This window comes from Carassius gibelio, chromosome A25 (genome assembly GCF_023724105.1).
Source record: "Carassius gibelio isolate Cgi1373 ecotype wild population from Czech Republic chromosome A25, carGib1.2-hapl.c, whole genome shotgun sequence".
Taxonomy (NCBI): Eukaryota; Metazoa; Chordata; class Actinopteri; order Cypriniformes; family Cyprinidae; genus Carassius; species Carassius gibelio.
The window spans coordinates 11347121-11372843 of NC_068395.1; the positions used below are offsets into that span (position 1 = coordinate 11347121).

At 37.0% G+C, this 25723-nt stretch overlaps 1 protein-coding gene and 1 long non-coding RNA gene across 2 annotated transcripts in view; one reads left to right on the forward strand and one right to left on the reverse strand.

The window, feature by feature from the left end:
• Positions 1 to 8587: 8587 nt before the first annotated feature.
• LOC127946757 (uncharacterized) overlaps positions 8588 to 25723 on the reverse strand; it is a 45117-nt gene continuing 27981 nt past the window's right edge. The window contains exon 3 of the long non-coding RNA XR_008151160.1: positions 8588 to 9109. This is a non-coding gene — a long non-coding RNA (uncharacterized LOC127946757). The remainder of the gene's footprint in view (positions 9110 to 25723) is intronic.
• LOC127946756 (forkhead box protein B1-like) lies at positions 11344 to 13270 on the forward strand. Its single transcript, XM_052543504.1, has one exon. The coding sequence runs from the start codon at positions 11480 to 11482 to the stop codon at positions 12371 to 12373; it is 894 nt and encodes a 297-aa protein (XP_052399464.1). The 5' UTR covers positions 11344 to 11479; the 3' UTR covers positions 12374 to 13270.

Genomic DNA, 25723 nt, shown 5'->3' on the forward strand with positions numbered 1-25723 from the left:
GCATGGGATAGATCCGGCATGCTCAGTTGACTGTTTGCCTGGCCCTATTAACAGAGCCATGATTTACCGGGGGCCCTTGTTTGTGCTCGACAACAGAGATGCTGTTAATTCGGGCCAGCGTAAATCAGGCCCAATTAAAGTATTTGGATGTCTGTGACAGGCCCTAACTGCTTAAAATAATACTGAGCCATAAACAAAGACACGGGGCGGGCAGGGACAGCAGAGGGTGGTCTTACATGAGTTAGCGAGGGGAGGCGCGCCGCATCTTAAATATAAAGCCTATTGTGTGTTAAGTGGCTAACCTCATTAGCATCACGCTCATGAAAGAGAAAACTGCTGTGGTAAGGACATTTAGCCTCGGAAGGTGTGTATGTACAAGCACAATATTTTCAGATTCTGAACGTTCTTTATATGAATCCTAAACTTCGGAATCCAATTCACATATTTGTGTGAATTACACGTGTTCTGATCAAAAGTTCAATGCTCAGTCACTGTGTTCAGAACCAGAGAAAGCAGCGCAGTAATGTCACCAAAGCCACCGCAAACATTTTATCTCGGAGGTAGATACAGAAACAGTGTATCATTATAGTTTTTTGTTAACATTTTGAATTAGATGGTTCTATTTATATTTTCTGTTTTTCATTTTATTTAATTTTTTGAGTTTTTATTAATTTTCGCTTTTTTTATATGTCTATATAGTTTGTTATATGTCTTTTTTATTTTTTTATTTTAGCACTTCAGGGTAAATTAAATATTCCAGAAGAGTTGTTTTACCTATTTGCGATTACAGTGTTCATTAATAATTGAAATACATTTTATTAGCATTTTCTGTTTTTACTTTCATTTTAGTTAACATTTTATTTATTCATTTTTTTATTTGTCTTCTCACATTTTGCAACCTAGTCAGCAGAGGAGACTACTAAATTTACTTAATATTGGCTAAAAAGTTCTTCTGACAAGGCTTATTATAATTAACTAAAATAAAGTAAATAAAGTAAACTTTGTGTGAAATAAAACAAATTACATAAAAAATATATATTTTAGTTATGTCGGTAACACTTTAGTATAGGGTCCAATTCACACCAATAACTATATGCTTATTAGCATGTCTATTATTAACAAATTGGCTGTTTATTAGTGCTTATAAAGTACATATAACGCATGACATCCCTTATCCTACCCAATACCCTAAACTTAACAACTACCTTATAAACTATTAATAAGCAGCAAACAAGGAGTTAATTGAGGCAAAAGTCATAGTTAACGGTTAGTAAATAGTGAGATTTGGACCCTAAAATAAAGTGTGACCAAATAAACATATGCACATTCGTAAGACATAAAACGTATGTAAACATGCATGTCCCGACACTTTGCACAAAATATTTTTGAATTCAATTGAGAAAAGAGTTGAATTTAAGTGTTTATATGCTTAACATTTTCCTTTTGATTGGATTATTTCAAATCTACACGTTCTTTTCCAATTCAGTCAAAACTTAATTGAGGTCGAGTTCAGTCAGAGTGAATGAATGAAATGTTTAATGAAGGTGTTTCAGTCCAGCAGAGCCGATTCTACACAGATTACCTGGATGTATGTAAGCATAGCTAATGTCACACCGATCATCTACGATCCATTCACTCCCATCCCCTGCGAAAGACTGGACTCCGTTTGTTTCTTGTAAAGCACTTTTTTGAGTCTGAATTATTTATCCGCTCCTCATTATCCCATTACCTGCCCTAAGGATACACTTCACATTGTCCTTACATAAAACAAGGTGTTGTTGTTTATCAGTGCGGTAAACACTAATTTAAACAGGGGTGCGTGGCATGTGGCTGTGATCCTTAGCGGTTTTAGTGGTGTCCTGGGAGACTGAGACATCCCCCGACGCGTGAGATGAAAGATAGATGGTATGCCCCCTCGTCTGGTCCCAGTTGGCTAAGTGCCTCTCGCTCATTAACAAGGTCTCTACGAGTATGTGGGCCTCACGGAGCCGCCCAGCCTCTCCTGGTCATATTAAAAGCAGAGCTCAGCTGATGATGGTATGCTGTTTACCAGAGTGCCACGAAAGATAGGTAGTGATATTGAGGAGGCGTGTGAGATTGGATGGTTTACTGATGAGGGAGGGTCATGGCCGTATGTCGTTAACCTTAACTTGTAAATTGAGGGTTTTGGGGATATTGTGTGTATGTTGTCAGTTGATTGTTGAGACATTGTTTTGTTGTTTGAAACATGCTCTGATTGATAGATTTTATTATTAATTGTTTTGGTTAGATTTACTCTTGCTTGGCAAAATATTGCGAACAAAATCCATTTATTTCAGTCGGAAACCTCCGGATAAGGAGTGTCGCATGAGGGCGAAAAAGTTCCCCGCTCAGATTCAAGCTGGTCAGGTGAATTCGCAAAAGCAGACAGCTGCTTGATTTATAAGTGACTTATGTGTGAGGTGTGTTGTGTCTAGGGTCTCCAATAAATTGATGTAATGAATCAAATGAATCGGTACAAGGATTCAAAATTAATTTGTGCAACGACTCAAATTAATCAATGAAAGGAATCAAGTGAATTGGTGCCGGGATTCAAATTTAATCTGTGCAGGGACTTAAATGAATCTTTGCAAGGAATCAAATTAATCAAATTAGGGAAACAAATGAATCATGACGTGATTCAAATTAACTTTGTGCAGGGACTCAAATGAGTTGGTCCATGGATTCAAATTTATTTTTGCAGGGGCTCAATTGAATAGGTGCAGGAACTCATGAATTAGTATGGGGGGGGGGGGGGGATGAGCAAATATTCAAATTAACTGAACGACTCTATTGCAGGAACTGTCTGTATGGGTGATTCACCAAAATCACTTTTTATTCAAAAGTCAACTGGGTTTAAACTTGCGTTACTTATTTAAAAGAGTACACTGTAGATTTATGTGTATGTGTAATAAATATGTGTGATCATGGCTGTTTTTAATGCTACGTTATAAGGAACACATTTAAAAGAGAATGATGGTAGAACAACAAGGATCTGATCATGTTTCATGTGATAAAATGTGCTTGAGAAGACTAGCAAAGTGACTGAAAAGGTCTGGAGGGTCAAAGGTTAAGTGCACTCATGGGACCCTCGGGCCAGTTGTGAGTGTTACAGTTCATCTCATTTGACCAGACATATTGACTCGTGACATGTTTGCATATTGTGTGTAACTGAGTAAGGCACTTCTATTCTCATATTTATCTAAATGACTATATTATTTGCATGCTCAAACTTACCTAGTGTAGTATTCCTAATTACAAGACTCACCTTGTTCTCTTTTATATCCTGTCATCTTTTTCATTCAGGTCTATTTTTTCATATCTCAATAAATAAAAATAAATACAGGGTGCAATACGTGGTGCCTAACCTAACCCTAACCCATGAAAAAAAATATATATATATAAATTACCATGAGAACGATTATAGAATAATTATTCTTATTTGATATTGTGAAACTGTATCTTTACATTGATTAGATAGCTTCCAAAATTTACCACTCCTTCTAATTGTCTTGGTTACAATGACAGCAATTTCTTAATTTCTGTCAGTAGTGCATGATCATGCCAAATCAATCTGTAATTATTAATATGTCTAATTAAAACAACGAGACACATATCTGTGCATAGGCCTATTCAATCACGTTTTCACTCATTTACTTGTGATCACATGGTTTTACTAAACAGCAGTCATCAGGTGCACACTTGGAGAAATAATGATGTTTTCACACGTTTACATTTAAATTCCTTCAGAAAGAATCTTAATTTATATTTATTTCCATTAATTATGCAATCTGGTGAGAATGCTGTGGCGTCAACCACTGTATGTCTCTCTCTCTTCCGGGATTTACTCACAGGCTGATGATTTGCTGTGGATCCATCAATCAATATTAAGTGAACATAAATCCCAACTTCCCATGTCTATTTGACATATTTTTTTGTGTTTGCTCAAATCAAATCATAAACATCTTAAAGACATGTTTTAAACGTCTATTTTACATTTGATAGGAAATGTATTGCAAGATGAGCAAACACTCAAAAAAATACGTCTTGTAGACATAAATGCAGATTTATTTATCAGGGTTATATGATACAAGGATGCACAACACTAGAGCCATTACGTAAACAGGTCACGTGCTGTGTTCTTCGAATCAATGACATTGCAAATATGCAAATTAGAACATTAATTTGGTACTTAAACTAAAAGATACATTTTTATAAACCCCCACAGTAAGTTTTGAGCAATCCACATATATGGTTAGCCAGTCTGTTAATTACTTTTATAGTAACAAATTCTTAAAACAGTTTCTTCCCTAGATGTCTTTGCCATCCTCCGTTATTTAACAAGCTGAGCAGAAGTGGCTTCAGTTGAGTAACCGATCAGTTTGGAAGGTACAGCATCCAATAACACAGCTTCCCTGTGGCAGTCATGAATTATGCAGTGGTTTATTACACACACAGGCACACACACACACACATTCCTGGTCACACTCAGTAGTGCAAACATGGGCCCCAGGTAGAGCGCTCATCACTCCTGCTGTTCTTCTCCATATGGACGCAACGAACTGGGGAGCGCTGAGACCCTCCACATGCACATGTTCCCCCTCACACACAAGCCTGTGCCCGCAAATACACACGGGGAGATAGACAGGTGTCATTCATTTAGCAGCGGTAGCCAGCTGTGTCACAGTTGTGTACCAGATGTCCATAAGACACAGGTGGATGTGGTAAAGGCTTGATCTTTAGCTATAAAACTCCTGTCTTCCTATCATTCTTTTTCCCACATTGTAATTCATCCCTCCAGACATGATGATGTATTATATTGTATTGATCTGTGCCATTCTGAGCAGTATGCAGCAATGGTAGACTGAGGGAGGGCACTGTGGAAAATGCAGGAGCTCTCCGTGGTGCTGAAAAACCTCCTGCTGTATACAGTAAATATGAGTATGAATATGCTAGTGTGAAAATGTTAGTCATACACTCTTCAGTATAGTACTGTCTAATCTTGCTGTTTTAAATTTAAGCTGAAAAATAACAGGAATCATAAAACTGATTAACCCAATATATTTTATTTCGATTAATTTAAAACGAAAGAAAAAAGAATTCATAGCAATGTTTTGGGATAAGAACTGAAGTTCTCAGTGAACTCAACAGTCTCAGTTGTATTCTTGCTCCCATCTGACGGCCGAATGAAGAACTACTAATATCTATCTATCTATCTATCTATCTATCTATCTATCTATCTATCTATCTATCTATCTATCTATCTATCTATCTATCCTGGGGATGTATAAAAATACTCAGTTATAATCAGTCGTCTTTTGTTTGCGTGTTTCCATTTTGTTTTTGAAAGGGGGAAAAATTATCTGGACAAAGAGTCTTGACCGGCCTTTTAGTAAAACCCCTTTTGATTCCCTCAACGTCCCCAACTACACTCGATTGAGACATCCTCCACACCTGATGTGTTGTATAATGAATGCCTAATTTATGTAATTAGTCCATTAACTGTAATCCCAGCATATGTTCTGCATGCCCTGAAGGCGTCGTTCTCCCAGGTACTTCTTCTTGATGTCACCGAGAAGCAGCGAATTAATTTTACATGCATACTAATATGGGAATCGGCTTCGCGGCTAACCTTTGTATTTATCGATGTAACCTTTTGGGGAAACGGGGGAAATCCTGCAAAGAACAACAGCATCGACAATACTGTCCCATGTGTTTGTATGGTGAATTGAAATACCACAAAAATCGGTACATTTTGAAATATGTTTATTGATTTAATTGCAGTGCATGCTATTTCAAGAAATTAACTGATATATTATGCTAAAACAACAATGCATAATTAGAAGCGTGTAAACAATAATTACACATATGTAATATGAACGTTAAGCATTTAAAATAGGCTCTATTAATCATTTATATGGGCTATCTAAGCCACAGACGCTGAGCTCAGTCTGTTCGCTAGTGTGCGTGTTATTGCACCGTGGCTCCTTTAAGTTAAGTGATGATACAGCTAACAAACCATAAGCCCATAATTAAGACAAAGTCCATCAAGCAAATGAGGGCAGTGTGAGATAATAGTGTTTAACTGGATTGGCGCACGAGCCCCTCCCCTGTAGTTTCGCCCGCCACTAAAGGCTTTTGAGCATCGTAATGAGAGCCCTCTGTCTGCTAATTAATTGACATTCTCTTGAATATTCATACGCCACATCGCAAATACGCTCTTAATTGCAACATAAAACATCTCAGGGGAAGCAAATTACCGCAGACTTCATTAAAACAATGCTGGTCGGACTCGAAAAGGCAGGATCAATCAGATGTAAAGGTCCGGCAGGTTACCTGCAAATGTGAACTTCTGTGAGTTCTGAGAGAACTGTTAGTTCTGAGCACCTGATCGGGTTTAATGCACAAAAAAAAAATAAAAAATAAAAAAAAAATTGCAAATGCATTTTGAATAAAACAAACTTGATTGCTTCAGAGTGTGTTTTTCATAAAAATCTTTTTTTTTTTTTAAACAGGCCTAAGTTTTGATGCACTGTTGTTAATGTCTCGAAATAGTCATTTTGATGACGTGTATACAAATGTTTGAATTAACAATGTCAATTATACCGCCAGCCATTGTTATTTGTTTATTCATTAGTTCTTTGGTAAATCTACATTGCCCTGCAGAAAGATGAAGCTAATAATGCGATGAAATGCATATGGAGTTGACGGAGAGCTCAGCTGGGTTCTGATTGACAGCATGACATGCTCTAACGACTAGCAGCAGCAGCAGCAATAATAATAATAACAATAATAATAATAATAATAATAATAGTTATAAGCCAGTAATATTTATTATATAACAGCTGTATTTTTGGATGGTTGACATGAATATATCTGACTATATATTCAAGCATTTGTATGTCTATTACGTCAGTCATGTAAAAATGACTCGAATATACTTGTGATACACGTTTTCAATTTGTAATGGTAGAATTAATTGGTAGAATGTGTTATTCCTTGTAGAAAAAGGAAAGCAGTTAATTTATAATACTATTTTAAAAATGTATAAAATTTTTAATGTATTAAGTATTAATATTTGTATTTTTACATTTAGAATTTTTTGCCTATTTTATGGCAAGGCACATAATTTTTATCAGATCATATGGAGTACATTTGCTGAAATCAATGACTCAGTAATTCATGATTTTTGTATTTAAAATATTGTAATATGTTAATATGTTGTTGTTTGTCTGTTTTTGTTTCTTTGTTTCGGGGGATGGGGGGTTAGTTACGCAACTTAACATTTTTAGAGTCATAAAAATACTCCATAAGCATCGTAAGGTTTTTTTTTTTCTTGACATGGTGAATATGTTTCTGCAGTTTCACCTCTGTTGACGGCTCCTTGCATGGATGTAAAAAGCAGGACCAAAGTTTCTCCCCGTCCCTCCTTTTTTTTCCTGGGTGGCAGCATATCCCAAAGTTGATTCAGTTTGACAATATTGTTTTGCTATCATTCGCTGCCTTACAATGAATGGCATCGATCCTCTTTTAACAACATTTGTTTCCTATTGTGTGGCGGAGGGCAGACGTGTGAAAGTGGCTGTTTGATTCTCCTTTTCATCCGCGTGACCTCAGCTTTTGTGTCCCATCGCCCTGGGAATGTCACGCCTCACTACTCTACTTTAAGATGCTTCAGAAAGTGCCTTTGTTTTTCTGCCTTTTTCAGATGCACACAAAACTGTTCTCGGTCCCCCCAGCCGTAAAAGAAACTTAAGACTAGAGCCCCCGGTTCACAAGTGCAATGCAATTTGGCTTAGACCAACCTTTGTTCAGCTTGTACAAATGACCAAACTCACTCGCACATTATACAGTTGATCTACTGCTGCAGGGACTCGAGCCATTCAAGAGTCGTGGCATTTGCAGTGCGCCATTTGAGCGCATTATAGCGCGCGGGACCCGCGGGAAGAAAAAGCAGCAAATCTCCAGTGGATAAATACGCACGGCTCGTCCTCGTCACATTGGTTAACCGTTAAGTTAAGGACAAAGCTGATTCCCATGACAGCTGCCGGAAACTTTATCCCGAAAGAAACGGAGAAGGTGCAATGCGTTGGGTGGTCCCTCATCACAGGTTGATACTGTGCCTTTGTGCGCGCGATTAACTGTGAAAACATTTGCCTGCGCGTCTGTATGATCAGCGAAGGAGCGCGCGGGCGACTGGGCTCATTTGCACAATATTGCAAATATATTTTACAGGGTACACGTGTAAATAAAAGATTCGGGAACGCTTTGCCACCAGAGCAAAGATGGACAATCTGAGAAATGCATAGGAAATTGACTATCACACACTGATTGTTTTTTGTATTTGTGCCAGTTAGAATGGAAGTGTTTATTTTCGAAATGTATACTTTAATGTTAGTTCAATTTTATGATGTTTAATTTAAATATTTATATATATATATATATATATATATATATATATATATATATATATATATATATATATATATATATATATATATATATATATATATAGGCTATATATATATATATATATATGTTAATAGTTAATTATATCACCACGAAAAAAAAATAACAATAAATGTTTTTTTTTCAGTTGGTGTTCTCGGTTTTAACAACAGTGGACCTATTTTTATCAGTAGTATGTTGTAGATTTCTAAACTATTACAATTTATATTAAAAGTTTGAGACAATCTCGCCTCAGCTACAAACGTTGTGCATTTATTTTATTCAGATGTATTTTAAAACGCTATTTTTTCCCTGCATTAGTTATTTTCAAGTGCATCCTTTCTTTCCTCGAACACTAGGACAAGTCACGTAGTTGTTTTTCTATTGTTTATTGTCTGGGTAAACATTTGGGCAGAGAAATAAATGTTTTTTTTTTTTTTTTTTGAGCGCTAGACACACGCAAACACCATCTCTCCCTCTCTCTCACTGAAGGTGTCGGATCCTTCGTGTCGCACTGTCAGAATTCAGGGACAGATTCATTGAAGAATACTTGCTTTTTCACATCGACGCTGCTTCCCTCGGAAGAACTCTGGAAAACTTCAAGTGAAAGAAGCATGGAAAAGTGAAATCCATTGGCCCTTTTCTGTCAATACACAAACAGAGGAATGACAAGTTAAAAGAAGTTCTTCATGGCTCAGAGAGAAGCTGCATGACTTCCTAGCTTGGAAAGAAAGTGTTTCTGAGACGGTGATTGTGTGGCAACCAAGGAAACTATATGGCTTTGCTTGGTACTTTCCTCCTGTTTTGTAAATATTAGCTGCCTGATAAAAGTCTCTCTCTCTCTCTCTCTCTCTCTCTCTCTCTCTCTTCCCAAAGTTTAGATACAGACCTTTTCCTCATGCATCTTCCAAACAGGCATCAAAATAAACAATGCGTTATTGCAACGATTCTATTCGCAATCTCTCAGAGCAGGCATGGGTCTCGTTGGTGGATTTATGGTGGAAAATTTGCATAAATTATGAGCAAATCCGCGAGCTCGTGTGTGGTCAATCGCATTGTAAACTCGCCAAGCGGAAAGGTGGCCCTTGGTGAGCCCTGGAAAAAAAGAAAAAAAAAATCTTGAATGGCCATTGCTCAAAATAGGCTCCCATTCGTTTTTCACATTCATATAATTGACTTATGGATATTTTATACAGTTTTCACAACGCCACTATAAAGGCTTTATTTGCATATCTAAAGTACTTTTTTTAGTTTGCTTTACAGGGGCACAAAAGCCCGCCTGACATCATGAAGTTTCATTTCAAGAAGTTTTTTTGTTTGTTTGTTTGTTTTTAAGTGTCTGCACATTTTCTAATACACCCTCCAGGTCACCTCACACTTTCATTCGAAATTAGAATCAATTTGCATTGTATCGACTGTTATTGTGAATTATTCTATATTTACATATGTTGGAAGCTTTAATGTGTTCATAGGTCATGTCTTTTTAGATTTATCTTGTCGTCGGCTTTGTGAAGAGGTTTCTCAAGTAGCCTATAGCTGTTAATATTGTAGGATGTGCCCGCGCATTTAAACCCGCAATAATGAGATCCGGCCACATCTTTAAAATCAAGCGAATATTAATCATTAGAAAACACAAGCTTTTATGATTTGTGCACACTTTACAGTGTTAATGTGTATTTGCATAATTAGGAACCGTGTAATACTAATGAACTGCGTGTAATTATTTAGTAGCTGCTTGTAAGCACGCATTGCCATTGTTATTAATCGCACGGTAAATGTGTTTTCATCATTATGCCGTAACATTTTCCATCCATTGTTTCCATCTATTACATTTGTCAAAATAATTAATTTAATTTCTAATTAAAAGTGGTTGAAGGCGTGCAATGAAATAATCTGTGTAGGTTGAAACTTAAAATAATGATAATAATAATAATAATAAAATAAGACAGCTACTTATTATTTTGAGTGTGCATTTTTAGAGTATGATAATAGTGAGATATAATGTGTGCACATTCACCTTAAAGTGTTATCTTGATTTAATAAAATATAGCTATATCTCCTGACTGTAGTAAAAGACCATTCGTGACACATTAGCTCATTTCCTAGTTGCTAATAAACATATGCTCATGGGCTAAAAGACATATGTAGGACTCCCTTTGCTCATTATAATAACGAGGCGCTCAGGTTAGTCATGTGGAAATACACGGGGAAATATGTCGCTACACGGTTTAATTTGCCCTCCGCATGTTTACGATGGGATGCAATTGACATTTTCACTCTAAGGAGGCATAACAAAGCCGGCAAAAGTCATACGAACTGTGTCATGACAGCAAGACAAGCGAAAAGTAACTGTGACGATACAATGCAAACTGCATGCAATTTCCATGTCAAACATCCCATTGCTCAGTTGATCCATTTGTACGTGTGAATTGTAGACCAAGCACCCTACGAAGCGCACAGAAAGGTTCACACACATACCTTCACACACTGTAACCGGGTGCCATCGCAGTTCAATTCCGGTTGCCGAGCCTTTTCACCCCTTTGCACTGTCTTCAAATGGAAATGATTTCTATTGGCCCAAGGTGTCCATGTAAATAGGTGTAAATGAAACCAGATTATGCCTTTCTCCCAGCCCCCCTCCTCCCAAGGCGATTGTCATGTGATAGCAAAGAAGTGGCACATTAATGAAGCGCCTCTACAGGGGTCTTTTTCTGCCCATGTCGCCACATAAAACTATCAGATGGTTAGAGGAAGGACATGGAGGTAGCCACTTAGCTCTAGTCTTATCAAGAAAGACGGAAAGAGAGAGAGAGAGAAAGAGAGGGGGGATCTGGTCTATTCAAGCTGGCCTGGGAAGAAGGAAACCCTACTACTTCTTCTTTTGTGAGTTCATAGCAGAAAGTGAACTTACAGGACGACTCTCGGCGCTCTTTGGAGAGAAAGAGAGAGAAAACGATCAAATACTAATCGAGGACAGACTTCCAGGTGAATTCCAACGCAGTATTTCGACAGGATGCCTAGACCCGGGAGAAACACATACAGCGATCAGAAACCACCGTACTCCTACATTTCCCTCACCGCTATGGCCATCCAGAGCTGCCCGGAGAAGATGCTTCCACTTAGCGAGATCTACAAGTTTATCATGGACCGCTTTCCTTACTATCGGGAAAACACCCAGCGCTGGCAGAACTCCCTTCGCCACAACCTGTCGTTCAACGACTGCTTCATCAAGATCCCCCGGCGCCCGGATCAGCCCGGAAAGGGCAGCTTCTGGGCTCTCCATCCCAGCTGTGGGGACATGTTCGAGAACGGAAGTTTCCTGCGACGCCGCAAACGCTTCAAGGTGATGACATCAGAGCACCTGGCGCCCAGCAAGCCCTCGGACGCTGCCCACTACCTCCAGCAGCAAGCCAAGCTCCGGCTCAGCGCCCTGGGCACCCACCTCCCCCAGATGTCCAGCTACAACCTGGGTGTATCCCAGCCGTCCACGTTCAAACACCCGTTCGCCATCGAGAACATCATCGCCCGAGAGTATAAAGTGCCTGGAGGGCTGGCGTTCTCCACCGGGTATCCCCTCCACAACCAGCTGACCACCGCCTGGCCCCATATGTACAGCACTAGCGTGATGGACAGCGTGGCGCCCATCTCCATGACCAGCAGCGATTACAGTGCCTACGGCGTGCCCATCAAGTCGCTTTGCCACGGCGGACAGACCTTACCGGCGATCCCCGTCCCGATTAAGCCCACCCCGGCGGCATTGCCTCACCACATCCCCGCTTTCCTGTCGAACTCTCCCCAGTCGCTGAGCCCGACTTCCCCGCAGACAGCGACTAGCCAAAGCAGCCCCGCCACCCCGAGCGCGACCCTGACGGGCCCCGCGTCGCTGCAGTCGGTCGCGGTGCACTGACACCTGCGAACTGGGCCTCCGGGTGTACTCCAAAGTTGAATTTTTAATTATAGACCTTGAAGAAAACAAAAACAAAACACTGGCTATACAATCAAGGCAAGAGCTATCTATGTTGCAGTGATGTTAATTTATGTGTATGTTGTTCAGATTTTAAGTGTTGCCTTCGATGAGTCCAATCGCACGGATCGACACGGATACCATATTGTAAAATTGAGAGTTTTTACATTTGAAATATCCAGAATATATGTGTTTATTCGAGTGGGTTGACTGCTGACAAATTCCAAGCACTGCGATCTGCTTCGTGTTTCAATCGCACACGGCAAGTGCTCGTCGTTTTACAGGATATCGCCTATAATATTCGTTAGCTAATTAACTGTGCTGAAAACAGGCTGAAAATGTGCTTCATCTGGAATGCTCACTATTTTTATGTTGTTAGTAGTTATGCTACTAACGTCCTAGAAGACTAAACTTGTCTCAGCCTGCAAACCAAATACTATACTTGATTTAAAACACACACACACACACAGACAAGTACAGTATGCTACAATGGCAAACTTGAAAAAGTTAAACTAGTTTTAAAGGATAGGGTCTTCAAGTAAATATGTGAATAATTGCAAATAAGTGATATTGAATTGTGTCCAATGCACTTTTTAGTTAGATGTTTTACATTATATTTTGCAGGAAATGTTTTGTGAGCGTTTTATTTAAAGCCGTGGTGACCATGTGTATTAAATGCCGTACATTTGTACTTTTTGTTCAGATATAAAGCATGCCCTTTTCCAGACTTTGTGTTGTTTCGCTGCAAGCATGCGTGCTTTTAAAAGATGTGCAAAACGTCTGCATTAAATTATAAACTTGGTCATCAGAATATTTTTTCATTAAAACTGTGTAAACGTACACATTTGCTGTTGTATTCGTTTGTGAATTTCGCACGTTTTTTTACCTTCTTCACACAGACCGACAAATAGCCTACTCATGTTCATTCAAAATGTAAAAAAGCAATTAAAAGAAAAAATATTATTCTTACTACTATTCTTGTTACAATTACTGAAATGCAAATATAATTAATAGCTATAGTAGGCTACTACTTTTTCTCTTTACAAACGTTTGCTTAAGTAGCCTATATCTATTTCAAATTTTCATTAATATTAAGGTTATAATATTTTCTTCATTCGCTTTTTTCTTTTTAATTTAATAATAAATAGCTTACATGTGCATATTGTCTGACCATCTTTAACTCTATAAATTCAATGATTTGATCATGCGGGAGAGCACTTTTCTTCGAGGAAAAGCACAACCGACGGACTGGAATAAATGAATGAAGCTCTTGATTAGGATGCATGAAGTTACTGTGCCGCAGTCACAGCTCACACAAGCAGACTCATTCATCAGCTCAGCCTCTCACTTCAGCTACAAAACACTCCAGCACGTCGAGTTTTAAACCTTTGCATTTCCATTTCATCGGGACAGAGATAATACATTTCGGAGAAAAAAAAACAAAAAAACATTTATGTTTCAAAAATTCACTCGATTTATAATTTATTTTGTTTCCAAAATGCTTATTTTAAGTATTCTTGACATCATACCTTCTACTTTTTTTTTATTTTTTTTTTATTTTTTTTGGTAGAATTAAATTAAAAAACATGCACTTTATAATTATTTATTATCTTATATTTTTTGCCCGATATTTTTTTTACACAGTTTTCACTTGCTTTTCAGCATTTTAGTCCTTTTTTATTCTCAGATTTAATGGGGGGTCCATTGATAAAGGATATGTCTCGGTCAGAATGCGAGAAACAGGTGCATTGTTTGCGTCCCCGCATAGAGAGCAACAGCCTTCTCCGGGATATTAAGCAAATACATTAGAATTCCGTCACTTTATGCAATTGAGCTGATCAAATAAAGGATCCCTGGCCACTTCATTCACCCTCATTCACTTGAATAGAAAGTGCAAAGAATTGCAAACTTAGACTGGGCCACCGATGTAGATTTAGTCTTTTTTCAGAAAGACAAAAAGGCCGATTTCTCACAAACACATAGCTGACTGGGGGACTAGGAAACGAGTTCTGGGACCCCTTTGGAATTTAAATCCAACCCCTCCCCCTGAGAGACTGTTTGCACAACACTGCAAGTTTCTCTTTTTTTCTTCCACTCTTCCCCTTTTTGCTTTTCTTTTCACTTTCTTTTTTAGGGTTTGACATTGTGCTGCATTGATGTTTACTCTGGGTTATCATACTGATTAAAGTGTGTTTTTTTTTTATTAATTTATTTTTCAAGGAAGAGAAGCATTTACTTAAACAGGGAATATCAATAAACAAATGAATAAAAAAGCTTCACAGCTGTACAATTCATGTAACGACCAAACATATGTTTATTTATTCATTTCATTTAAAAAATAATGGTTTAATCAAAAACTGTTTTAACTTTTTTAATAAATATTTCGTTTATACATTTATTAAATTTAAAAAGTCACTTTAAAAATAAAAAAATCATATATAATTTACAAAATAAAAATTAAATGTCGAACTTTATAAGATGAAAAGTATAAATTAACACCCATGTTTTGCAGAAATTCGTTTAATCAACTGTAGCTTTAAAAAGAGAAATAATAGATTTACGGAAGTATATGCATTTTTATTATTATATATTTATTTACAGTTGATTATCATTATAATTATTTCGGCATTATTATTTTATTATACTAATGTATTGCTTACTAATAAATGTATTGCTAACCTGTAAAAACGCTTCTTTTAAAAAGACACAAAAAACTGCAGTAGCCTACTGCTAAACCAGTTTGGGTTATTATCTTTCGTATTTTCAATATTTTATGGATAGCCAATGTAATTTATTTTCACAAATAGGTACAGTCCCAGCACTTTTTACCTTTCAAACGTAATTCCTGTCAGCATTTACACAACACAACGAAAAATATAGCATAGTATATGAAAATGTAGATACTATTTCTAAATAAAACAAAACAAAAACATTTGCACGTAGCACATAACTCGTGTAGTTTGTCTAACCTCTTCAAATCAACACTGACCGTCCAGTGCCTCATTATATGCTCGAGAGCAGCAGCAATATCTAGTTTTGATTTCAGGGCTCGTAATAACGAAGGCCTCAGTTGACTTCAAGTTGGCTTTTTCTCTGTTCATTAACACCGACTTGAGCTCTGTTGTGTAAGCAAAGACAAACCATCCACTACATGATCCACTCATACAAAGAAGAAGGTCATCCTAGGCAGGGGGGATAAAATAAAGAGCGTGCCACGCAAAACCACAATGCGGTAGTTTAATTAAAAGAATTCATTACAGTAGGAGCCCAAGGTAATTAGCATGCATAATTTATGATTTGCTTAATGCACGCCGGCCGAGGCGTCAGTAATAAACTCGACTTAACCTCCAGCGGAGAGAGATGAAATGGACAGTGGACGGCTGTTTATTGTCGAGCAATAAGTCAAAACCGTTTGACAGAACTTTGGTTGATTCCTGGCTTTTGCAGAACTCGAATGACTTCATTAGTTTTGCAGGATGAGAGGTGAACTTGGACTCAGTCAGCAAAGGTAACGTGAAAGACATCGATGGTTTGAGGGTAAACGGCGCCAAACAGTTCGCTAAACCAATCATTTTTTCAGAGGTTTCAATTTTGGAAAACTGACAGGATGCAAATCAGAACAGGTCTGGTTGTAACTTCTTCGCCAAAAAAAAAAGGTAACACGGTGTTGTTGTGTCAGATATCACGGATGGTAAACAGAGCCAAACAATTCGCTAATATATTGATAATAATCTAAAGGGTTAAATTTGGGGAAACTGACTGAATGTGAATCAAAACATGTTCGGTTGTAACTACTTCGACAAAGGTAACGCATAAACACGTTTTGTTGTATAGTTTTAGTGCAAATAGCGCCAAACAATGTGATAAATAAATAACTTTAAATACCAAAGGGTTAAAAAAAAAAAAAAAAAACCTCGTCAGGAAGTTAATCAAAACAAGTTTGGTTGTAACTCCTTCACACATAGGCTACTGGTAACAGAAGCACACTTTCTTCATTAAGTCTTGCCTGCAAGCTTATATGAGCTCTCCTGACAGAATGAGGCCAGATTTAGGTTCAGCTCCGAACTAGATGTTTCCACTCATATTATGGGCTGTCAAAATACTGTTTGTAAAAGCGTAAAAATTAATCGACGCTAAGCAAAAGTTGCATCCAGTTTACTCTGCAAATGTGACAAACAGCACCGCTGAAGGAGGAACGGATGTGTGTTTATGCTTTGCTGATGGCTATTTTTCTTTCTACTTTGCCGCCTCACGTTGATTTTTACTTAAAACCACTGCAATAAACAAATATATGTATATGCTCGGTGCATGTTTAGCAAAAAAGTCCGCTTTAAATAAAGTAGGCCTGATCTATTGTTACAGTGGAAGTAGCTACTGGGAGGCACAGAACGAGAGGATTTAGAAACAAACTAAACTAATAAATAAATAAATAAAAACGAATAAATAAATTGCATCATTATAGAGAATTTAATAAATATATAACAATGAAAAAAGCTAAATAAATCAATAAATTGTGTCAGGCTACTTAACTGCTATTCTAATGATGTCACTGCCATATGTCTTTATGTTGGGTGCATGTAAATAATCTCATTATAACACAAGCTTCAGAGAGTCAGTGGACCCCTCCGGTGGGGGTCAGGCTGGTCTCAGATGCTGGTTTCCAGGTACGATGGACACCACAGACAGTGGGGTTGGGGTTGAACACCCTTGTGTGCATGAAATTAGAATGTCAACATCTGATTCATGCTGGTGGCCAGTAACTGTGAAACAAATTATGTCAGTGGGAGGCGTCTCACATTTCTACTCTGCAGCGGCTAGGAGCTGAATGTGGGACAGGACCGGATTCCTATAGAATTAGAATGAAAAGTAAATATAATGACGTTTTAGAAAATAGTATGATATAATTCAACTAGGAAACACACTAATTCTTATTTAAAATGGGTTGCTGAGGAATGATACATTAAAAATCAATATAACCTTAGAAAACCATTTCTATCTAATATTATTAATAATTTTTTAAATGTAATACAACTGTAATATCTATCTATCTATCTATCTATCTATCTATCTATCTATCTATCTATCTATCTATCTATCTATCTATCTATCCATCTATCTCAGACTCTTATATAATGATATACATTCTATACTTTTTTATACTTTTTAATTTAAAACATTTCATGATTTATAATGAATAAATGTATATTATGTTATGCCATCATTTAGTGGTCACATATTTTTATGTTGATAAATTAAATAGATTAAATATTATGTGTTTTACCTTTATTATGAATACATGTATTATGAATAAATTAAGTTTACAATTATTAAGTTTACAATTATTATATTATATTATATTATATTATATTATATTATATTATATTATATTATATTATATTATATTATATTATATTATATTATATATTCCTCCCTGCTAGTGTTAATGGGGCTAACTTAGCAAAGCAGGGGCAGTAAAAGAGTTCCTAATTGTTATTCAAGATAAGGATGTGTATTGTGTCAGGAAGGTGATAACAGGAACCATTAGCCAGGATCTTAGTTTTTAAAGGTCTCTACTTTCACCTGAGCGGAGGCTGTCCTGTCTCACCAGTTCACGAGGTCAGCTGAATAGCAGTCTCAAAGCACATTTGTTTGAATTCACTGCTTTGCACCTAATTTATCACAGTATGTCACCTCACAGTGATATTAATAATATCCTCTGTGAAATGTTGCAATATTAGCTGTAGGAAGAGTTTGCTGCGGGACTCCACTTTGAATCCCCAGTTGTTTTGAAGCACTTTGAGGATTGTTGTTCCTGTGTTCAATAAGAGAACCATAAATTAACATATGTTCTGACACTTCGAACATCTAACAAAAAGCCAAGCCTCCATTATTGAGTGAAGACAGACTCTGCAGGGCTGTGCAGGTTCAGACAGAGCCCAGCGTGAGTTTTTTCTCCTCCTATTCATCACCCTTCAGGCTTCGGGTCTGTCAGTCTGGGGCCTCAGCATTCCACACCACCAATCAGAACCCGGAATGTTTTTCCCCATGCATTCTCCAAATATATTATTCCATCTCGGCTGATTCTGGCCACCAGCCCATGATGTTCAATTCTGGTTTTGACGCAAATTGGAGAATGAACATGCAGGGGTCCCGGCTGTGATGTTTACTGCTGTTCAACTCTGTTTGTTTTGGAGGACAAAAGCCATTTGGCAATAATCCAGGTTATTGCAGTTATGAAACCCAGCATGTCTGTGCAGTGAGCTTGCTGTAGTGTATTAATTTAGGTGTAGTTGGGTATATAACTTATTTTTACAGGGTACAGTCTTAATTTGGTCTTTTTTTTTTCTTTTTTTTTTTAAGTATTATATTATGTTCTCAAATCCCAAAATCCCATTATCTATTTTTAATAGCTGTTTGGTATACAAGCAAACACGCTAAATACACACTGGGATACATTAGTACAATATTTGATATGGACCAAAAATTGATCTCAGAACAAATTTATTTTTGATAATTGTCAATTGGGGCAAGTTGTTACATTAATATCAAGGAATTTTTTATGTTTTGTAGTTTCATAAAATTAATTCATGACAATTTTTGCCCACCAAAAAATAAAATAAAAAAATAAATAAATTATGCTTTCATACTTGTTTTTTGATTGATTTAGTGTTTCATAACCGTTCTACTGTTTACATTTTGCTTAAAAACTTCTAAAAAGGCAAACCGTGTATTTTAAACATAACAAAGAGAATTGGAAGTTATTGGCCTAACTTGACATATGTGTATATTTATGTAAATTAATTAATAAATTATTCATATGTTAGCAGTTAATTTTATAATACAATACTGACCATCTTATATATTTAAAGAGCTTTCAGATTTATTGGAAAACAGTTTAAATTTTTGATTATTGATAAATATTATACACAATTTGTTGATGTACCGATGTAAACCACCTAACCAGATTTTGCAAACTTTAATGATATTATGAAATTATATAATAAGAAATAAGTAAATAATAAAAATAGCATTAGTGATAATTATGATAATATATATTTATATTTTATATTTTATATATAAACTAATTTTCAAGTGTATAATATAATATAATATAATATAATATAATATAATATAATATAATATAATATAATATAATATAATATAATATAATATAATATTTAGGGAGTGAGAAATACTGGTAAAAAAAATATCTGGTATAGCTTAAACTCTCTCTCTCTCTCTCTATTTTGCTCTCTTTCTCACTCTCTCTAGCCCCTTTCACACTGCACGTCAGACCCGCAATATTCCCGTAACATTGCCTGGTCACCTTCTGTGTGAAAGCAACCACGTCCCGGAATTGATTACCGAATCGAACCCGGGTCGGGGACCTAGTAACATTGCGGTAATCGATCCGGAACGAGCGCTGTGTGAACAAAAGCCAGATCTAATTCCGTATCGAAGTGATGACGCGCGTTATCGCGCGACTCTTTTACCGGCTGTTTTGAAGGAAGATCAACATTCGCGACGAAAACATATGTGCAAACTGTAATGAAGCAGAGATCAGTTAGTTCCTCACTTTCCGCGCTGACGCCGAGATCGTTCACTAGCTTCAGTGAAATTATAACGTGCCTAGTGTTTACGACTCGTACATTACACGTCACTCGCTGATGTCACGTGTCGTTACGGGATCTTCAAGGGTTGTGTGTGAAAGCACGCACATATACCGGGTCATCACTGGCAGTGTGAAAGTGCCAAATCTAGCGACCAGGGAACAATTACAGGAACACTTTACCCCTGTATTTGCCGGAATGGCAGTGTGAAAGGGGCTTCTGTGTCAGAGCTTATTTAACCACAAACATAAACATCTCCTTTAAATGATGGAACCTAGCAGATTTGGCAAACTGGGTGTTTGGGTGCTGAAGGGTCTTCACTGCAAGGCGTTAAATATGTTAGGACAGTAACAGCCTCTGTGGATTTTTGTGTATACATGCTATTTCCCCTGCTGCGGCAAGCTAATCTATCACCATAGATCTTATCTGTGATTCTGCCACGGTAACTCACACCCTGCGCCGCCACTTCAAAGGCCAGTGGGGCAGCATAGGTGTGGGAGGGAAGCTGGGAGAACTGAGTGCTACGGCCAGGGGTGAGAAGGGATGATGCTGATTAGTGATGTTGGGGGGGGGGGCACTACAGGGGGATCAGGTCAGGAGGTGCAGGGGTGGGTGTTTTCCAGGAGTACCTTGGCTGGATAGTGTGCTATGACAGCAGCTGTCTACGTATATATATTTTTTTTTGCTTGGTATTTCTATTTTTTGTCAGGGTCACGGCACCATCAGAGGCCCCAGCAATTCAGTACACACATTGGAATTTATTGATAATAGCTGGATGGAAAAGGTTGTTGGATTATATAGTTAGAGACTAACTCTATCCTAAACCAATTTCAGACAAGAATAAATGAAAAGTTCTCAACTGTACAGTAATAACACACTGCGATTCTGGAAAATACATGGGTAATGTCTCCCGGCAATTGTTTCCAGGTCGCTAGATTTTGCCCATTTCACACTGCCAGTGATTATCCAGAATATGTTCGTGCGTTCACACACAGCCCGTAAGGGTGCGGTAAAGACATGTGACATCAGGATGTTACGTGTAATGTACGTGTCGAAAACGCCAGGCACGTTAACTTTTACTTAAGCTGGTGAACAATCTCTGCATCAGTGCGGATAGTGAGGAACTACCTGATCTCTGCTTCTTTACAGTTTGCACATTTTTTTTTTTTGTCGCAAACGCTGATCTGCCTCCAAGACATCTGGTAAAAGAGTCGCACGATAATGTGCGTCATAACTACGACACACCCTTTACGGCGTTAGTTCTGGCTTTTGTTCACACAGAACTCGTTCCAGGACTGAACCCAGAAATGTTACTAGGTCCCCGACCCGGGAAAGGGGCTATTGACAGATTGTTTGAAATGTCCTTGTCAGCAAACACCATGAAATAGACCAACAAGACCATATATATGCTGCTTATTCTTACACACTGAATTCAATGGCAGAGGAAGCTGATAGTTGACTAAAACGGGCCCTTGTCACATGCATATAGATGCCTCTTGTTGTCGAATAACAAGGCTCCATTGTCCTGCTAATGTAACTCCATCGGTCTTTGATCCAATCCCATGTTGTGACGATCAGTGTGAAAATTTCCCGTCAAGAGCGTGATCTACTACTTTGTCTTTTGTTATCGTGATAATCTGCCACATTCAAATTCGACTTTGTTCTTTTGTCTCTTTGTCGGCCGATCACAATGCAGGGTTAATTAGCAGCCGCCGCAGCTCTCTGCGTTCCTCCACTGTTAATCACACTTGAAGTGTCCTCTTCAGAGTCTGCAACTCTCCTCAACGCCTCACTGCAAACACGGCCAAGGTCCAGCCATCAACAAACAAACAAAATAACGAACAGAGTGTCGTTAATCCTGTCTTTAGGTGACAGAAGACTCGCATCTGTTCATGGTAAGCATTAGAAATATGGGACAGTGGAACCAGGTGTGGATGAACTCCTGAAATTAAATCTGTTATGACAGCTATTGAGACAACTGGTATTTGATGGACAACTTATTTCAAGAATACGTTTTGATCAGGATGTCTATTACCTAGCAATCGAACCTGTGACTGTGGCATTATTAGAGTTGCCATCTACCAGTTGAAGAAAACTACTTGAAGAAAAAGCTTGTTCGGTAAAAATCATCTTAATTTGGTAATATATAAATGGACTTTTAATTTAATAAAAAATGACTGAATCGAGCTGATTTCATGAGGTTAGACAAACAAAAGTATTTAAGGGGTCAGGGGTCAAGCAGGGTAATTATAGTTAAAGCTAAAACTAAAACTCTAATCAAACCATAAATCATTTTGTTAATTGAAATAAAATAAACGTTAACTGAAATAAAATAAAATAAAATAAAATTTAAAAAAGTTAAAAAAACTTTTTTCTTTATTTCAGCAAGTTACCAAGGCAACATTTCTCTTTGTAATTTAGTTCAACTTACGAACTAATGTGCGAAAATAAAAAAACTCAAACCAAAATAAAAATAATAAAAACTATATATAAAGATATTTAAGAAGAACAAAAATGACTAAAACTGACAAAAACACGACAAAATTTGTACAACTTTAACAAATGTTACAAATTAACAAAAATATGAATAAAAACTATTGTAGCATCTCAGTGAACTTTTCAAGGTAATAACTGCACATTTTTAAAACTAAAGTTTAAGAATTACTCATAAAAAATGTATCAGGGTAAGCATGAGTATTGGATGATTTTATATGATATGTATTTTTATTTGAATTTTATCTGAAGTGCAGAGGCACAAGAGATGGGGCTTAAATTTGGGTCAGTGACATGAGTCTGTTTTGTTCGAAATGATTAACTTATTCACAAATACAACAATTCATACAATACTTCGCCTTCGATAATGAACGCAATATGGCGTAGCTTGTCAGCGATCTACAGCTCTGTCTATTAAATGCCACTCCAATTATAAGCAGGTGATGGCGATTTTAGTGGTGATCACGGAAGCAGCTTTACCGATTAGATGTGCATGATCATATCATTAGATATATCGCCCAGCCCTAAAATACAAAACAATGACAATGACCTTATTATGACAGGGAAAAGCCAGTTTACGCTATAAAGTGGTGCGACTCTCCCAAAGCCTACTCATATTTATGAATTTTTACTTTTCTAAATTAACAAATAAGTTACATACACCAACATATAATCAAGATGTAAGGAAAATTTAGTACTGTATGCCACATGACATTTTTACAGTCTTTCAGTTGTAAACGTTCTTGATGGTATAAAAACCTTCAAAACAATACAAAACCAACACGAATACATTTTCTAAGAACTTTTTTAAACTAGATAAAAAAAAATCATGGTTGCACTTTATTTTACAGTACGTGTACTAACATGTACTTATAGTGAACTTACAGTGTATTTATCTAAGAAAGTTCTATGTATAATAAGTACATAGTATGTACATGAGGAACAGGACTGTAAAATAAAGTGGTAGCACTTTATTTTACAGTCCTGTTCCTCATGTACATACTATGTACTTATTATAGTAATTACAATAACTATGTAATAACTAGGTACTAACCCTGAACCTACCCCTAAACCTAACCCTACCCCATGCAGTTACCTTGTATTACCAGAACTTTCTTAGATAAATACACTGTAAGTACACTATAAGTACATGTTAATACACGTACTGTAAAATAAAGTGCAACCAATAAAGTGCTACCAAAATCATATTACTCTTATTTGCCAGTGATTTACATTTACTTTTATCCCCTGGAATCGAACCCATGACCTTCCTCATAACAGCCTGTCCACATAGACCGAATCCAAAAGCTTACTGATTGTCGCAGTTTCTCTCAATATTACCCTTTTTCAGAGCAAGATCTCTACATTCCCTGGTGGTCTAATTTATGTTAAGTCACCAACCTCCCCTTTGGCTGTTTTGAAACGTCTGCGAATGGAGACTGTATTGGTGGGGCATAACGCTGCGCCAGAGTCCCTGGTGAGATTACTCTCAATGGGAAAGAGCCACTCACCGAAACCATCTGCAAGTCCATGGGGCAGTTTGGGAAGAAATACCAGACTTCTAAAGATCTCCACTCTCAACCCCGCTTGCCGTGCGAAGCGAGTAATTAATTCTGAATCTGGGGAAGTCAGCGGCTGGCCTTGGATCAGTGGCATGTGTAATATATGGAAACCGGTTCCTCTGGGAAAACGGCTTGTCCTGGAATGGACAATTGAGCTGTGCAATGATTTGAAGTTAAAGGAATATTCTAGTTAAACTCAATCAACAAAATTTGTGATGTCATGTTTATTTCCATGCCACTAATTCCCACTTGTTTCTCCTTTTCTTAAAAAAGCAGTAATCTGGGTTACAGTACTGCACTTACAATGGAGGCCAATACACTGTAAAACAAGATTTTTTGTACAAATTGTAAATAAAACTAAGATTATTGAAGTATGTTTTACAAGAATATACTATGTCAGACTTTATACTTCAAAATTTCATGTTTATTTTGTTGTGTTACCTGCTGTTTCTTTGTAATTGTTTGTACAATTTACTAGCCAATTTCTGAGAGATTAATACTCATTAATTCAATATAGCCACAAGATATGAACAATCTGCACTTAACATGAGTTTAGTTTAAAAATCAATCATTTATTAAGCTTTACTAAGTCATATATATAGTTTTACAACTTTGTCGCCATTACAACCCAATTCCATAAAGCACAAACCTCCAAAATGAGTGTAAAAATGATTATTTACACATTTTTAACAGATCAAGGAACATAAGTTCTTGCATAATTACTTTTTGTTGTTATCAACTTTATGCCACAATTGCTGTCAATCTAACTTTTTGGAAATGTGATCTTTGGTCATTCAAACTAATACTTACTGTATATTCCCTTTTGAAGTTAAAATGTTTAGGTTCAAGAAAATAGTAGTTTGGTTGGAGCTGTTAGAGTGCATATTAAAGTTGTTGCAAACTTTGGGTTAGTCTTAGGACAGCTAGTAGAAATAACAATGAAAATAATAAAATCTATAACAGGTCTATGCAAATTTTTTAAACACAATTTGCATTCTTTAATTTTTTATGTTCTCCTCATGACCATGAGCCTCCAGGTAATGTGTGTTAGTTACAATGTCTGTTTACACACACTGTATAGATGCTAATGAAGCTTTAATAAACAAGAATTGGTGCATTCCCGAAGTATACAGAGATGATCCGCTGCCAACACAATCCCAAAGTTACAAAGTTCTCAAAGGACCATTTTCCTTGTCCAATCATAGGAAGAATGTAGGTCGGTTTAATTAATTAGTAAATGCATTGAATGATGAAATATGATGAAATTAAGAAAAGGCGCATAGTTTTTAATAAACCATTAAAAGTAGGAATGCATTTCCGGAAGCAGTTAACTTTGTGTGGACCTCATCTTTATTAATGCATGAATAACTTAACTGGAGTTGGTAGATACTCATTTTTGCTTCTCTTTCAGTCTGTTTCCCAACTTGTGATAATGATCAGATCTTTAAAAGCCAAAGGGGTCACACTTACCACCCTTCTTCATGTAATTTACATAAATACAAGTTTCTGTGCATTCAATTCAGAGCATCACCTCAGGGTGAAGCATAACTCACAAATCTAGTTTAGAATTGGATCGACTGGATTGACTGGATGACTCAGTCTCTGTTTTCTTCAAAGGCACCTCATTG

Excerpts from the sequence above, each read along its gene's own strand:
- LOC127946756 (XM_052543504.1), top strand. The coding sequence starts at position 11,480 with ATGCCTAGACCCGGGAGAAACACATACAGCGATCAGAAACCACCGTAC.